Source organism: Opisthocomus hoazin, chromosome 13, assembly GCF_030867145.1.
Source record: "Opisthocomus hoazin isolate bOpiHoa1 chromosome 13, bOpiHoa1.hap1, whole genome shotgun sequence".
NCBI classification, from domain to species: Eukaryota; Metazoa; Chordata; class Aves; order Opisthocomiformes; family Opisthocomidae; genus Opisthocomus; species Opisthocomus hoazin.
The window spans coordinates 18212887-18229385 of record NC_134426.1 but is presented as its reverse complement, the minus strand read 5'-3'; the positions used below and the strand labels follow the sequence as shown (position 1 = coordinate 18229385).

At 65.4% G+C, this 16499-nt stretch overlaps 1 protein-coding gene across 3 annotated transcripts in view; it reads left to right on the top strand.

Moving 5' to 3' along the window:
- The first annotated feature begins 4355 nt into the window (after positions 1 to 4355).
- Positions 4356 to 16499, top strand: part of KSR2 (kinase suppressor of ras 2) — an 84949-nt gene continuing 72805 nt past the window's right edge. For all 3 annotated transcript variants that reach the window (XM_075434806.1, XM_075434804.1, XM_075434805.1), the window contains exons 1-3: positions 4356 to 4535; positions 11271 to 11411; positions 12227 to 12377. In XM_075434806.1, coding sequence (XP_075290921.1) covers positions 4359 to 4535; positions 11271 to 11411; positions 12227 to 12377 — 469 coding nt within the window. In that variant the 5' untranslated portion in view covers positions 4356 to 4358. The remainder of the gene's footprint in view (positions 4536 to 11270; positions 11412 to 12226; positions 12378 to 16499) is intronic.

The following is a 16499-nucleotide window of genomic DNA, read 5'->3' as shown; positions in this document are numbered from 1 at the left end:
ATGGAATATTGGTAGTCTGCCTTCCCCTTTTTATTTCTTTTCTTTCCTGTCCTGTCCCATCCCATTCTGTCCTTACTCTTCTTTCAGTTTGGGTGTGATAGTCTGGCATCCTCCTTTCCCTTTCCCTTTCCCTTTCCCTTTCCCTTTCCCTTTCCCTTTCCCTTTCCCTTTCCCTTTCCCTTTCCCTTTCCCTTTCCCTTTCCCTTTCCCTTTCCCTTTCCCTTTTCCCTTTCCCTTTCCTTTTTCCTCTTATCTTTTTTTCAGTTTGGGTGTGATAGTCTGGCATCTCCATTTTACATGTATTATATATTATATAGTATATAGTATATATTGTTAAATATATAAAATATATATAATGTTATAGAAATGTGGTTTTTATTTTGACTTATATTACTTATATTACTATATATCGTATCATATCATCTTCTTCTTTCTTCTTCCTTCTTCCTCCTTCTTCCTCCTCCTTCACTTTCAGAACACTTTCGAGGTCTTTTTCCCCGTCGCCCCCCCCTCCCGGCCCCGAGGCCCCCCAAGGCTCCCCAGGCCGGCGGCAGCGGGTGCTGGCCGGGTGCTGCCCTCGGCCGCGGCCCCGCTCTCACCGGCGTGCCCGTCCCGGGGAGCCCCTCCGGGTGCCCCTGACAGAGGGGGCCGGGGACGCGCTGCAGAGCCAGGGTGGCCTCAGCTTTGGGTCCCTTCGCGGCAGGACAGCGCAAAACTGACCAGAATTCTGAAATTCCGGTAACTTCTCTGAAATCCCTCTAACCTGCTGCTTCCCGCCCTCTGGGAGAGCTTTGGCAGGTAAGCAGCCGGGTTGGTGGTGAGAGGGAGGACGACGGACATGCGTGGTTGTCCCAGCACGGGGCTGAGCCTGGGAATTAAAGCATCTGATCAGACAAACGCAAAAACCCAGCGGATTTCAAACTTTTTTAGCCACATCCCGACTTGGAGAGAGATGACCGCTGCAAGCGCGGCCACCTTAACTTGATGGATAAAGCCATTGGGAGCTTGGCTTGCGTTCTCCGTGGAGCTGGTGTGGACTGGGACGGGTCCGTCAGCTGGGGGTGAAGTCGGGTACCCAAAGCCGGGGAGGTCGGGGTCGGGGGAAGCTTCGCTCAGGGAGTGGGGTGGGCGGGCTGCCTGCCGGCATCGTCCTGGCTCCGGCAGCCCGGCAGCATCGTCCCCAGCAACTGCTGAGCTTGTTGGCCGGGCTAGGCTGTTCCAGACTGCCTCCCGGTACCTTCCTAGTGTGTATGGATAGGGAAGCTCAGGAAGTGTGGGCTGGGTGAGTGGTAGGTGAAGTGGATTGAGAACTGGCTGAATGGCAGAGCTCAGAGGGCTGTCATCAGTGGCGCTGAGTCTAGTTGGAGGCCGGTAACGAGTGGTGTCCCTCAGGGGTCAGTGCTTGGCCCAGTCTTGTTCAACTTCTTCATCAGTGACCTGGATGAAGGGACGGAGTGTACCCTCAGCAAGTTTGGTGGTGACACAGAACTGGGAGGAGTGGTGGACACACCGGAAGGCTGTGCTGCCATCCAGCAAGACCTAGACAGGCTGGAGAGCTGGAGCAGAGAGGAACCTGATGAGGTTCAACCAGGGCAAGGGCAGGGTCCTGCACCTGGGGAGGAACAACCCCAGGCACCAGTGCAGGCTGGGGCGGACCTGCTGGAGAGCAGCTCTGTGGAGAGGGACTGGGAGTGCTGGGGGACGACAGGGTGACCATGAGCCAGCAGCGTGCCCTGGCTGCCAAGAAGGCCAATGGGATCTTGGGGTGCATCAAGAGGAGTGTGGGCAGCAGGTCGAGGGAGGTTCTCCTCCCCCTCTGCTCTGCCCTGGGGAGGCCCCATCTGCAGTGCTGTGTCCAGTGCTGGGCTCCCCGGTTCAAGAAAGATGAGGAGCTACTGGAGAGAGTCCAGTGGAGGGCTATGAGGATGAGGAGGGGACTGGAGCATCTCTCCTACGAGGAGAGGCTGAGGGAGCTGGGCTTGTTCAGCCTGGAGAAGAGAAGGCTGAGAGGGGACCTTAGAAATGCCTCTAAATATCTGCAGGGTGGGGGTCAGGAGGACGTGGCCAGACTCTGTTCAGTGGTGCCCAGTGACAGGACAAGGGGCAACGGGCACAAACTGAAGCAGAGGAAGTTCCAGCTGAACACGAGGAAGAACTTCTTCCCTCTGAGGGTGACGGAGCCCTGGCCCAGGCTGCCCAGGGAGGCTGTGGAGTCTCCTTCTCTGGAGATATTCCAGCCCCGCCTGGCCGCGGTGCTGTGCCCTCTGCTCTGGGTGACCCTGCTTGGGCAGGGGGCTGGACTGGGTGACCCACAGAGGGCCCTGCCAACCCCCACCATGCTGGGATTCTGTGCCAGAGAGGAGCGGGGTTTGTCCCCTGCCTCTGGGGTTTCTGCTGCTGTAGGGGCTCTGGCTGCTGGGAAACGTGGATCCAGGGGTAGGTTTGGGGCTGGGGGGCTTTTATGGCCTCTGGGTGGGTGGGGGGAGCGGAGGGGTGTCTGGGTGCCCTCCTCCTCCCCTGCACCCGGCCGCTGCTCCCCGGGTGCGTCCTTGGCAGTTTAAACCTCCCCGGAGCAGCGCTTGGAGGGGGGAGTGGGGGGAGAGGAGGAAGGCCCACCGTGGCATGCCGTGGCGCGGTGTCTTGGTTTTTGGTTGGTTTTGCTCCCTTTTGGGCCAAATCCCGGTGCCAGGGTGGGGACCGCAGGGTCGCCCTGTGCCTTTCCCCAGGTCCCACTGCAGGTTTCCATCCCGGCTGCCTTCCCTGCTCGTCCCCGTCTGCGCGACCCTTGGGGTCCACAGGGCGAGGCAGGATTTGGCCTGAGCATCCTCCTCCTCCTGCCCCGCAGAGGTGTGAATCCCCCCCACCCTCCCCGGCTTCGGCGAGGGGGGTGGCTGCAGCACAGTTCCCTGTTGCACCCCAATATGGCGTCTTGAGGCCTTTAGGGGTGCACAGCCCCTGGACCCCAATTGCACCAGGGACCCCCATCGCAGCAGCCCCCCTCCAATGCAGTGGACCCCTCTTGCAGCAAGGCCCCTGTGCAGTGGGATCCCCCGTTGCAGCAGGGTCCCTCCCATTGCAGCAGGACCCCCCCCTTTCAGCAGACTCTCCCCATTGCCCCAGGGACCACATGGCACCTGCCCCCCTGTTAAATCAGTCCCCCCCTCCTCATTTCAGCAGGGCCCCCCGTTGCCCCAGGGACGCCCCCTGCAGCAGGCTCCAGTCGTTACACGAGACCCCCCCCATTGCACCTGCCCCCACCCCCCCATAGCAGCCCCCTCTTCCCCGGGGCTCCCCCGACTGCACCGTGCATGGCGGAGGGATGGAGGGGTGGAGGGATGGGGGGATGGAGAGATGGAGGGCTGGGGGATGGAGAGAGGGCTGGGGGATGGAGGGATAGGGGATGGAGGGCTGGGGAGATGGAGGGATGGAAGGACGTAGGGATAGAGGGATGGGAGGATGGGGGGATGGCAGGATGGAGGGCTGGGGGATGGAGGGATAGGGGATGGAGGGCTGGGGGGTGGAGGGATGGTAGGCTAGGGCATGGAGGGACGGAGGGACGGTGCGATGGAGGGATGGAGGGCTGGGAGATGGCAGGCTGAGGGATGGAGGGATGAAGGGATGGGGAGATGGAGGGATGGGGGATGGAGGGAGTGGGGGATGGAGGGAGGGCTGGGGGATGGAGGGCTGGGGAGATGGAGGTATGGAAGGACGTAGGGATAGGGGGATGGGAGGATGGGGGATGGCGGGATGGATGGATGGATGGATGGATGGATGGGGGATGAAGGGCTGGGGGATGGAGGGATGGAGGGCTGGGGATATGGAGAGATGGGGGGATGGAGGGCTGGGAGATGGTAAGCTGAGGGATGGAGGGATGAAGGGATGGGAAAATGGAGGGATGGAGGGCTGGGGGGATGGTGGGATGAGGGATGGAGGGCTGGAGGCCGGAGGGATGGAGGGATGGAAGCATGGGGGAAGGAGGGATGGAAGGATGGGGGAAGGAGGGATGGGGGCAGGGGCCCGGGGGCCCCAGGGCCGGGCGGGGGGGCCCCGCTCGGAGCAGCGCGCAGCGAGCGCGGCCCCGCGGTGTCGGAGCGCGCCGCCCCCGCCCCCGCCCCGCCGCGCCCGGTGCGGGGGGGGGGGGGGGGAGGCGGCCGCGGCGCCGCGCTGACGGCTCGGTGGGCACCGGGGGGCCGCGATGCTGCGGGCCGCGGCGGAGCGGGGCTGAGCGGCGGGGGGGGGGGGGGGGGCGGGCAGGGCCGGGGGGGGGAGGGGGGGGGCCGCGGCGGCGGAGGGAGGGGGGGCGGAGGGGGGGGGGGGGGGGGGAGGGGGGAGGAGGAGGCGGGGGGGCGCGGCGAGCGATGGATGAGGACAACATGACGAGGAGCGAGGAGCAGCAGCTGAGTCTGCAGAAGGCGCTGCAGCAGTGCGAGCTGGTCCAGAACATGATCGACATCAGCATCTCCAACCTGGAGGGGCTCCGCACCAAGTGCGCCGCCTCCAACGACCTCACGCAGAAGGAGATCCGCACCCTGGAGGTAGGGGCCCGCGGACCCCCCCCCCCCTCCATCACCACCCGCCCCCCCCCCCGGGCCGGGCTCCCCGCGGCGCTGCGGTGAGACCGAGTGAGGCTGCGCGCTCTGCAGGTGGCCCCGAGGTGGGTCCGGCACCGCCGATCCCTCTTGCCGGTGCTGCTCTGGGGGGGGGCCGGAGCCCCCCGGTATCCTCCCGGCAGCCCCCGGTCCGGCCCCGGTCCCGCAGCGTCCTCCCGGCCCCGCAGCATCCCTCCCACCGACCTTCATCCCCCCGGCCCGGCTGCATCCCCCGGCCCAGCTTCATCCCCCCGGCCCGGCTGCATCTCCTCCGGCCTGGCTGCATCCCCCGGCCTCGCAGCATCCCCCGGCCTGGCTGCATCCCTCCCACCGGCCTTCATCCCCCGGCCCGGCTTCATCCCTCTGGCCCGGCTGCATCCCCCGGTCTTGCTGCATCCCTCCCACCAGCCTGCATCCCCTCCAGCCCGCCCCCTTCCCTCTTGTCAGGCTGCATCTCCTCCAGCCCACCCGTATACCCCTGGCCTGGCTGCATCCCCCCCAGCCCACATGCATCCCCCCCAACCCACCCGCATCCCTCCCACAGGTCTGCATCCCCCCCAGCCCACCTGCATCCCTCCCACTGGGCTGCATCCCTCCAGCCCGGCTGCATCCCCCCCAGCCCACCCGCATCCCCTCCAGCCCACCCGCATCCCTCTCACCAGGCAGCAGCCCCCGGCCCGGCTGCGCCCTTCCCCCGCGCTGCTGCCTCCCGTGCAGGCTGCATCCCCCCGCCCGGGCTGCAGCCCCTCGCCGGGATGAAGGCCACCATCCTCGCCCCCGGCTCCTCCGCTGCGCCGTGCCCACCCAGACCCTCCGGCCGCCCCCAGCAGCGGGGAAAGCCCCGGTGGGAAGGGGGGGCTTTGCCAAGCCACGGCCTTGACGCTGCCGGGGGCGAAGGCGGCGGGGCTGTGCCAAGGGGGCCACCGGCCAGATATAGTTATGTTTCATAGATGAGAAAAATAGATATAAGTAAAAGCTGCCGAGCAGGGCCTCGTCTGTGGTGGTCCTGTGGGAAGAGGTTCCCCTCGGAGCGTGCCAGGACCCGGCTGGGGATGTGTTTGGGGTCCAGTGGGAGCTGGGCTGGGCAGGGAAGGTGCTGGGATGCCCGGGGGCGAGCGGGGCAGAGCGGGGAGCAGCGTGGCTGGGACGGTGCCACCCCCTGGGGACACCCCGACGGGGCCGTGGCGGTGTGGAGGTGGCTGACACGGAGCCGGGGCTGCGGGTGGGGGGACTCTCTCACCGAGAACCCAAAGGCGGTGGGGCAGGGGTTCCCATGCTCAGCTACGCAGGACCCTGCCAGGGTTCCCGCAGCCCCTCTGCGGGGCGGCTTTCGGCTCTGGACCGCGGCCGAAACTCCCCATCCCACTGCGTTCTCCCCCCATGTTCCCGTGGGGATGGAGGCGGGGGACCCCGAGGTTGGGGTGCAGCTTCTCATGTTCCTGCGCCGATCCCACCGTCACCTCTCCTGGGTCCGAGCCCCGTCCCGTCCTGCCGCTCCGCGCGAGGGGCTGCGGGCTCAGCACGGAGCTCTGTGTCCGCGCGTGGCCCGGGAGCGACCCCGCAGCGGCGGTTTTGGGGTCTGCAGGAGACTTTGTGGGGGGCGCGGAGGCTTGAAGACCCCCCAGGAGAGCCAATGCCCAGAGATGCAGGACTATGGAAGCTTATGGAGCGACGGCTTCGTTAGGGTGAGCACAGCTGATGAGTGACTGCCCGCCTGCCGTGGCCGGGAGCGAGGGGAGACGCAGCGGCATGGTGAAGCCGTCCTGGTGGGATGCTCCTTCCCGGCACCCGCGACGGCGTGGGGGGAACGCTGGGGCAGCTCAGCCCGGGCCAGGTGGAGGGTCTGGAGCTGGCTGCGGGGAGGCCACCGCGTGAATCCCGGGAATTCACCCGCCGGGAAGCATCTCTCCAGCCCCTGAGCGTCGTGCTGTGCTCGCCACGGGGAGCCCCGGCATCGCCTTCGTGAGAACCCCCCCAAAGCGGGGTGCCTGCTGCGCGTTTCAGCCGTCGGCGTCCCCGCCGACGCTCCCTGTTGTGTAACAGGCAACGGGGCGATTCCCGGGCGGGGAGTGACGGCGGGTGAATCCGGGGCCGGGTTCCCGACGCCGAGCATGGCCCCGAGTCCCTGCCGCCACCGCCGCGTCCCAAGGACGTGACGCAGACGCGGAGGCCCCGCTCGGCACTGCTTCCCTCCCCGTCTGGCGGCGGCACTGGCGCGGTGACGGGGCCGGTGGCCGGGACTGGGGGGACTGGGGAGCGGCTCACCCCGAGTGCCCGCGGAGGCTGCGCGGCCTCGCGTATTCACCTTGGAATAAAACAGGCAAACCCACGTTTTTTGGTCAATCCTTGTATGCCAAACCCTGATTTTGCCGGATCGGTAGAATTTTTTCCATTCTTTTTGAGCTGGAGTGAGTTCCCGTCCTCTGCGTGCTGTGGCTGCAGCATCCTTCCCTCGGGATGCAGCCCGGCTTCGAAGGCAGCCCTCGGCACGGGGAGGCTTTCAGGTCCGGCACCTCAGGATGGGCTCCGGCAGAATCCGCGGCGGTGGCCGGGACCAACACGCCACAGCATCACAGAATCACAGAATGGTGGGGGTTGGAAGGGACCTCTGAGGTCACCCAGCCCAACCCCCTGCCCAAGCAGGGTCACCCAGAGCAGAGGGCACAGCACCGCGGCCAGGCGGGGCTGGAATATCTCCAGAGAAGGAGACTCCACAGCCTCCCTGGGCAGCCTGGGCCAGGGCTCCGTCACCCTCAGAGGGAAGAAGTTCTTCCTCATGTTCAGCTGGAGCTTCCTCTGCTTCAGTTTGTGCCCATTGCCCCTTGTCCTGTCACTGGGCACCACTGGAAAGAGTCTGGCCCCATCCTCCTGACCCCCACCCTGCAGATATTTAGAGGCATTTCTAAGGTCCCCTCTCAGCCTTCTCTTCTCCAGGCTGAACAAGCCCAGCTCCCTCAGCCTCTCCTCATAGCAGAGATGCTCCAGTCCCTCCTCATCCTCGCAGCCCTACCAATGTCACCAACCGACATCGCTTCCCACGGGGCGGCGGCGCTGGGGCTGAGCGTCATCGGAGCAGGAGGGTGGGAGCTGAGCCTTTGCCCTGCCCCGGGCAGGGGGGCTTTATTCCGCGGCTGAGCGCGCTCCTTGGGCTTTGGGGCTCTGTGGCTGGGTTTTGGGGTGTAATGAGGGGTGCTGCTGCCCGGCTGCTGCGGGGGGTCCGGGGCAGCACGGGGTAGAAGCGAGGAGAAGTCGCCCGGCAGTGGGTGATTTTTCCGGCTGTCCCGCACTGTGTTGCTCTTTGAGTTTGGGTCAAGCCCCCACCCCAGCTCCAAGCAGGGTCAGGGGTCCCAGAAACCGGGCAGCGACTCCAAGGGTGACCCCGGGGTGGGCGGCTCCCCCTCCCTGGGGGTGGGAAGGGGGACCCCTCCCAGGACACATCTGGCGGCTGCGTGGTGCGGGTCAGCGCGGGAAGAGGTGCTCGGGGAAGAGCTGGTGCCCGTTTCCAAACTGGCATGGGCTGCGATCCAAGCAGGCGCTGCCCCAGCGCTGGGATCTGTGGATTCTCTGGTGTGTAGTACTGTGGTTGGATGCAGTGCTCTTCTCCCCGGGCTGTGTCCTCCAGAGAGCCGGGCATCTCCAGGACACTGGGATGTGTGGATTCTCTGGTGTGTAATACTGTGGTTGAATGCAGTGCTCTTCTCCCCGGGCTGTGTCCTCCAGAGAGCCGGGCATCTCCAGGACGCTGGGCTGAGCCGCTTCGGCCCCTCCACTCCCAGAGAGAGCTCCGAGGAGCGTTCAGCAGCGCTAAATAAATGATGTGAGGGGCACACGAGCCCAGCAGGGCCCGGAGAGAGCCCTGAGAGGGAAAACGCAGCCGCGGCGAGGTGTTCCCCAGCGCGCGGGTGCTCAGGTGTCCCTGGGATAACGAGCCCCTTGGTGGGAGTTGGGAAGAGTTGGCTCCGGTTGCGGGAAAGCCAATGCTGTGCTGGGAATATTCGGAGGTGGAAGGCGTCCTCTCTGCTCCGTGGCGTGGAGGCACCGGCCGGGACGAGCGGGACGAGCATCCCAGCAGGCGTGGGCTCCCGCTCGACGGCTCGGCGCGGTTCCTTCTCGTCCTGCGCGAGGTTGATGAACTCTCCCCTCGTGCTCCCGCGGGTGGATTTTCTGCCGCTCGGTCTCCAAGCAGAGCTCGGTGCCGTCTCCAGCGCGGCTGACGTCAGGGCGGGCGCAGGGTGCTGGAGACCGGCTGCTTCGCTCCCTGGGGGCCCGCTGCCCGCTCGGGGGGGGTCAGCGGCCGCTCGTCGCTGTGCCGGGTTTCGGGGTGAGCGCCTGCCGAGGGGAAATCCTGCTTGGGGTGACGGAGGAGGCTGGAAATCCCCGTCGGGGTGCGGAGGGGGCTGGGTTGGCTGGGGTGGGGGGGCTCCAGCCCCTCTCCTGGTGGGAGGTCACACCGGGTCGCCACGTGGAGTGGGGACAAGCCCTCCCCTGCCTGCACCCATCCCAGAAACCGAGCCCCAGCTCCGGTGGGAGGTGTACAGACCCCCCTGCACCCCCAGCCTGAATCCCACCCCTCCGCCCGTGCGCCCACAGGCCCTCAGGCTGCCCCCCCGCCATTTTCCAGGTGGGTAAACTGAGGCACGGAGAAGCCGAGGGGGTCGTGGCACGGTAGGATCTGGCCTTTGCCTTTGGTGTGGCTGCGAAAACCCCTCGTCCCGCGCGGGGAGGGCGGCTCGGGGTGAGTGAGAGCAGCTCGGCAGCCGCGGGACGGGGCTTTCCCCGCAGCACGGGGGTGTCTGGGTCGCTTCCCTTGCCAGCCCTCGGCCAAACCAGAAACGGCATCGGGACTTGGCAGGGGTTCGCTATGCCGAATTTCCCCCCGGCCAGGGCATCCCCCGAGCCTGGGCCCTCCTTAGCGCTTACGAGGGGCTCTCAAGGGTGAATTTCCCTCACCTGGGGACTGGAAATTAAAGCACCTGCCTCCATTTCCCCACCCTTCCCCTGCTCCCAGCTCGTCTCTGGGTGGTGGTGGGGGTGCTGCCCAGTCCCCAGCTCTGTCCCAGTCCCAGGATCCTGATTCTTGGCACTGGAGGGGCTGTTGTGGCTCTGGCATCCACTTTGATTCCCCCCTGGGCTCTCGGTCTTGGGGTGCCAGAAGAACGGGTGAGGAGCAGGCTGCTGGGGCTGGAGGTGAGTTTTTTTGGGAGGGTTTTTCTGCGGTTGTGTGTGGGGAGGGCTTCTTTCCTGGGGGGGGCCAGGAGCTGCCTCTGTGTCTGCTCAAGGCGCCTGCTGCTATTCCCCCTCCAAGGGCCTGGGGTACGCCTGGGGCATGCGCTCCCCCCGACCCCCAAACCTGGCGATGGTCTGGGTGAGGAGAGGGGTTATTCTTCAGAGGCAGAGCCCGGGAGGTGGACAGGGTGCTGCCGAGCCCAGCCAGCCCCGCGGGGGTCCCTGCAGCCACCCCGGCCGCTCGCTTCGCTGTCCCCAGCTCTCCCTTGGGTGTTAATTTTCGCTAATTAATCTCCGCAGCCATGCTCCTCAGCAGTCGGGAGAAGCTGCCCGGTCGGGGTGTGCGGCTCCTGGAGAGCTGTTGCCTGCCCGGGTGATGCTGGGGGTGATGCTGGTGGGACGGCGCGGGGGGGACCACCACCCTCTCCCGTGCCTGTTCTGCCTCATCCCCCCCAGGCAGCCCGGAGAAGGCTGATTTTTGCCTTTTTGCACCATTCCGGGTGCACCCAGCTCACCCGAGCCACGATGGGTGGGTTCTGGGGGGGATACAGTTTTCCCCCACCGAGCCCTGTGGCTGTCACCACTGGGTGCCACCGAGGGAAGGGATCTGGAGAGAGATGGAGAAGCTCTCCCCAGCCCCCCGGCGCAGCGATGGGGCTGCTCCCCTCGCCTCCCCGTTCCAAACCGTCACCTGTTTTGCTCGTCTGCTTTTGGGGTGTGCGGGAGCGGGCGGGGGGGGGGGTATCACCCCACCGGAAAAGCGGGAAACCCTGGTGGGTTCCCAGCGAGCTGGGCTCTGCTCTGTGTTTCCGAGAAGGAGGCTGTCACTCCGCTTCTGCGTTTTGGGAGCTGTCAGGCTGCAGTTGCGAGCGCGGCGTCTCTGGCCTTGGGGTGGGAGGACTGGGTGGGGGGGACACCCACGGGCAGGCGGCGGAGGGAGAGGGGTGGATGGCTCGGGTTGTGATGATGAGGAGGAGTGGGAGGAAGGAAGGTTGGGGCAGATGTGGGGTGGGGGGGTGGGGATAAAGAGTAAATGCTGATGTCCCGACCTTGGCACCATGCGATGCTGCGACATCTTGGTGGGGATGCTCGGGGGGTCCCTCTGCACCGAGTCTGGGTGTAGGAGGGGGGAGCACGTCCTTTGGGTGCTGGGAGAGGCTGGTTAGCACATAGAAGTGATGCCCCCGTGTCCCCCGTCCTCCTTCACCTGCTGTGGGGTCCCCTGAGCAAGACCTCAGCGCTGAAGACCTCTGGGATGGGGATAAAGGGAGCCGAGAAAGGGCTTTTTTTGGGGGGGAAAATGCCCCCCTTGGCCACCCAGCTCGATGCTAAAGGGGCTCTTGGCTGCAGGAGCTTAGCAGCAGGTAACGGGGGGTGGTGGGTGGGTTTGGGGGCAGGAGGGGCTGCGCATGCCGATGGCAGGGGGTCCCATAGGACTTTCTTCTTCTCTTCCAGAGCAAGCTGGTCAAGTACTTCAGCCGGCAGCTGTCCTGCAAGAGGAAGGTGGCCCTGCAGGAGCGCAATGCCAAGCTGGAGGGCTTCCCCCAGCTGCTGCACTGGTTCCGCATCGTTGACGTCCGCAAGGAGGTGATGGAGGTGAGGGCTGGCGGCAGGCGCACTGCCACGGGGAGGACCCCGCCGCGGGTTTGGGTGCTGAGCCTCCCCGGGGGGTGTTTTGCCTGGGCGGTTTGTGGGATCCTTGAGCAAAACCAGGCAAGGAGGCAGGTTTTTTTTCTGAGATGGGGACAGGCTTGAAGCCATGCGTTTGAGCACTGAGGAAGACTGGAGGGGACCGTGGTGGGGAGGGAGGTAGAGCAGAGCAGAGGGACGGGGTTGTTCTGCAGCTTGGAAAGACCCTGCAAGCCCGTGGTGGGATGTGCTGGTCAGGGTCACCCCCAGCTCTCTCCACCCACCGGTGAGGACACCCCACCGCTGTTCCCAGTGAAGGAGGTGGGTGCCGGAGGGACGTCCTGGGTGCTGCCCCCCAAACGGGGCTCCTCCACGTCCCTGTCGCAGCGTGGTGCCGTCATGGTGGGTCGCAGCATCCCTCTGCCACGGCCTGGGCTCTGGCGGTGAGGGGTGCAGCAAGGGACTGGCACCCAAAGATGCTGTAACAGCCCCCCCAGGGAAGAGGGGAGCCCGTGCCGAAGCTGCAGTGACCCCAGATGTGTGGAGTTGGGTCTGGATATGCCTCGGACCGCAGAAACTCGAAGAAGCTGAGGCTCAAGCTGTGCCTGCTAGGTTTTCACGCGGATTGAGATGGAAAATGAGTGATTTTTGGGTCTGCGACCTAAACGGGGCGGCAGGAGGGAACGGTTTCTCATCCGTGAGCCCCGAGGCGCTGGTTTAGAGGGTGCTGCGGGGGGGTTTCTTCCTCCCTCCTGACTCCTGCCCCGTTCCTCCCCCGCCAGGAGATCGCCCCGGGGCAGCTGAGCCTGGAGGAGCTGCTGGACATGACCGACGACCAGGTCTGCACGACCCTGGAGAAGTTCGGGGCCAACAGCGAGGAGTGTGCCCGCCTGAACGCCTCCCTCTCCTGCCTCCGTAGCGTTCACAAGGCCGGTGAGTCGGGCACCCCCGTACCCCGAGCCGCCCGGGGTGGGTGACCCCGTTCCGCGGTGTTGGCGTCATCGTCTCCTGCGTCCCCGGGTGACGGCTTGGTGCCCGCTGCCCGTGGGGGACATCTCTGCTCAGGACTGCGTGGGGGGGGGTTTCACCTCTCTGGGAAGCGATGAGTTGTTAGTTCTCTGCGGGGAGGCTTTTTGCTCCGGGAGGGCACAGCGTTTCTGACGGGGTCCCCCCAAGCCCCCTCGCTTGTGGGAGCACAGCGTGCAGACTTGGAGTAGGGGTGGGGTAAAAAGCCCCTGAGACTCGGCAGGCTCCTGCTGCTCAGCGTCGCTTCCCGGCTGGCCGCACCCCCGTACCCCAAATCCTGTCCCAGGGCATTGCGCAAGCCCTGCTTCCCCTTCCCCCGGGGTGGGTGGGGGGGGGGATGCGGGCGAGGGGGTGGTTAGGGGAGAGGTGATGCAGGTGAGGGGGCCTTTAGAGGGGAGGGGATGCGGTGAGGGGGTCCCTAGGGGGGATGGGGTTTCCTGGGGGAGAGGGGGATGTGGGGGAGGGGGATGCAGGCGCAGGGGTCCTTAGAAGGCAGGGGATGTGGGCGAGGGGTTCACTGGGGTGGGGGGGGTGTGGAAATGTGAGCAAGGGGGTCCTTAGAAGGGGTAGGATGTGGGTGAGGGGTTCCCTTGGGGGGGAGGAGGGGGATGCGGGCGAGGGGGTCCCTTGGGGGGGGATGGATGAGGGTGAGGGGTTCCTAGGGGCGGGGGGGGATGCAGACAGGGGGGATCCCTGCGGAGGGAGGGGAAACGTGAGCGGGGGCAGAGGGCGGGGGGGTCCCTTCCCTGAGGGGCGGGGAGGGATGAGGGCGGGGGGTCCCCGCGTGCGGGGCCGGCGGGTCCCCGGGCGGTGGCAGCAGAGCTCCGCGCTCCGAGGCACCGGTACCGGAGCTGCGCTGGCAGCGGAGCGGGTGCGGGGGGCGGGGGCCGGGTCTGCCCGGGGAGGGGGCGAGCGGCGGGCCGGGGGACTTGCCCTAGCCCAGCCTTGCCGGGGGATGCCGAGCAGGAGCCGGGACGTTCCCTTTCGGAGCAGCCTGGGGGGAGCGGTGAACCCCCGTTTCACGGTCTGGCCCCCCCCCACTGTCCCCTTCCCGAGGGGTCCCTCGCTGCCCCTAGCCCAGGGTGACCATAGCGGACTGGTTTAGCTGTGGTCCCTGCTGGGAGCCCTGGCCTGGCAGGACCCTTCTCTAGGGGGATCCCAATTCTGTCAGGCTCCCAGAGAGGGGGGACTCCAGACCCCTCTGCCCGGCTCCCGTCCCCTCTTGGGGGGCTCCTGCAGTGTCGGGCTGGGGGAGATGGGGAACGAGCCCTGCTGGGGTAGAGCTGCTGGGTTTTTGGCTGGACTTTGCGGGTCGGAGCAGCCCTGGGGACATGAGGGGACAGGGCTGGCGGTGAGGAGGGCGCTGTGATGGGGCTTCAATGCGGGACAGCTTCCCGGGACAGGCGGTGTCCCTGCCCCGCTGCTGCTTGAGATGACGTGTGCCGGGCTGGGGGACCCAGCTCCTGCTCTGGAGGGGTCTCGGCCCCGTCCACCCGCTGTGGTCGCTGGAGCTTCCCGCGTGGCATGGCATGGCACAGTGTGGCGATGCCGGACGGTGGCACAGGGCCCGGTGCAGCAGCTTCTTCCACCCCGGTGCCGGAGCAGCGAGGTGGGGGTGGCCGAGCCCACCCTGACATTTCCCACGGAGCACGAGCTGCCCCGGAATCCAGCTCCCGCCCGTGCTGCTGCCCTCCTTCCCTTCGGCATTTTCACGAAGCCTCTCCGCTGTTTGAGGAAGGGCGTCCACGCCTCCCTCGGAGCCCGGGGAAGGCTCTCAGCCTGCTCCTTGTTTAAACACCTTTGACTTTTAAAGCCCGTTGCGAACCAGCACTGCTCTGCTCGCCGTGCTGGCTCAGCCCGGCCCCTGCGTCCCCCCCTCCGCTCGCTCGGCCTCGGGAGCTCCCCTGTGCTCCGGTGGGACCCCTGCTTTGGAAAACCCATGCGAGCCTTCGGCTCAGCAACTGCAGCGAGGATGCTAAAGCATCTTCTGCCCCTCTGGTGGTTTCTGGCTGGCAGAGATGGGGGTACCGGGGGGGCTGTTGGATGCTTGCTGCTCGATTTGCTGTTTAATGGGGCAGGTCCCGGCGGGACGTGGCTGGGTGGCCCGTTGGGTGCCGGCGGGAGGGAGTTCGCTGCTATCCAGGCTCATTCCCGAGCGCTCCGTTGAACTCCATCCATCCCCACGCCGCTGCCGGGGGGGCTGCGGGCTGGGCTGTGCGGTGAGGGCTGCTGTTTCATCCCTTTGCTACTGCAGAGATGCCGCAGTGGCCGTTCCTGCTCTGCTGGGGACAGAGGCTCCGGCTCCACAGTGCACCGGTCCCAAGCATTGCCAGTTGGCATGGGTCCCTGCCACACCAGAACCACGCGTGTGTGCTGCTGGAGAACCCCCGGGAGCATCGTCCGATGGACGGCACAAGCTTTGGGGACAGGCAGGGCATAGGCAGCTTGGGGCACCGCGGAGCCCCTGCCAGCCCAGAGGGATGCAGGAGCTCCCTGGGCAGCAGAGGAGACCAAATATCCCCGAATTTCCGTAGGATTTGGGTGCGGAAAGCTCCGCCCGGGTTGGCAGATGGGCTCCGTGTAGCCCGCTCAGCCCAGCTGCGCGTCCCCTGCCTCTGCGCTGGGGTTCTTCTGCTTGGCAGAGCCTTCGCCGGGTCTTAGCAGCCCCCCTGCTTTTTGCCCCCTGGAAGAGGGGGAGCAGAGCCCCTGCCCCGCTTCAGGAGGTGGGGAGATGAGAGCAGTGGGACCCCTGGCTGGGTCAGTGGGAGATGCTCGCTGGCTGCGGCTGGGGGGTGGGAGCGGTCTTCCCACCCAGCTGCTCGGGGCCGAGGTGAGCCACGGTCTGGGCAGCGCGTTGCGGCGGGCTGTGGGGACGGGGAGCCGGCAGAACCGTGTTCCTGGGGCATTGGCGATGTCCCCAGTGCTGCTGGGGACAGCTGGGGCTGAGCGGCGACGGGGCGGGAGCTCTCCTGTCTGGGGTGCAACAAGGCAATGCCGTGCTCCTTCCTTTTCCCCCTCTCCTTTTCCCCCTCTCCTTTTCCCCCTCTCCTTTTCCGTTGGGTTAGTGCAGCCCCTCCGGACGGAGCCCCAGTTGTCCCTCGCTGCGAAGTTTGCGGTGTTTTATCTGCGTTTTGTCTCCTCCTAAACCAAGAGATTGGCCTAGTCTGAAAATATGATTAACAAGCTGCTGGCTCTTTAAAACGTCGTGTAATTTCTTTGCAAGTGCAACAGTGGCTGATTTCTAGGAGCCAAGATTAGTATTAATAAAGCAGGAATGAGGTATGGTATTAACCTTTTCCATCAATCTCTATTTATTGAGTCCTTAATTAGAGACATCTAATTTCCCAGGCCGATTCTGCCCGGGCGTGGGGGCTGGGGCGGCGGCGGGAGGAAGCCGGAGGCTGCTTTGTCCCTTCAGTGGCAATGGGGTTTGCCGGAACGGCGTCTGGTGGTGGGGAAGGAGCCCCTTCTCCAGCCAAGCGTCCTAGGGCAGCCCCGGAGCAGCTTACAAACCAAAAGCACGTTGTGTTTATCAAATATAGTGGCAACCCTGTATTAAAGCCCTGCTTTATAGCATTAGCAAGTCCGTATCTGATTTTTCTTGGCTGCGAAGCCTTACATTCGGCAGCAGCATTTTATTAGCAGCCGAGGCATCGGTTTTGAACTCGAAGTGGGATTAATTTAATATTAAGAGCTGAGCGGGACCGCTGTGGAATGAGGAGTCGATGGCGTGTGACTAGCGAGCTGTGCATGGAGGTGATTAGCTGGGGGGGGGGGGGGGAGGGGGGGTGTGTGTGTGGAAATGATCTGCGGCTGAATATTAATGAGCTGCCCCAGCCCTGGGAGGGCTGCGGGCGGCTGGGGGTCAGGCGGGGCAGGGAGCGACTGAGAAAAGGCAGCGAGCATCCTCATTTCGGGATGAAGTCGAAAGCTGGGCTGGCTGCGATGTAAAGGCTGGCGGAGTCGGTCCGGACCGCTGTCCCCACGCCTGCGGAGTGTGATGGGGCTGAAGGGCTGGGTGATGCCGGG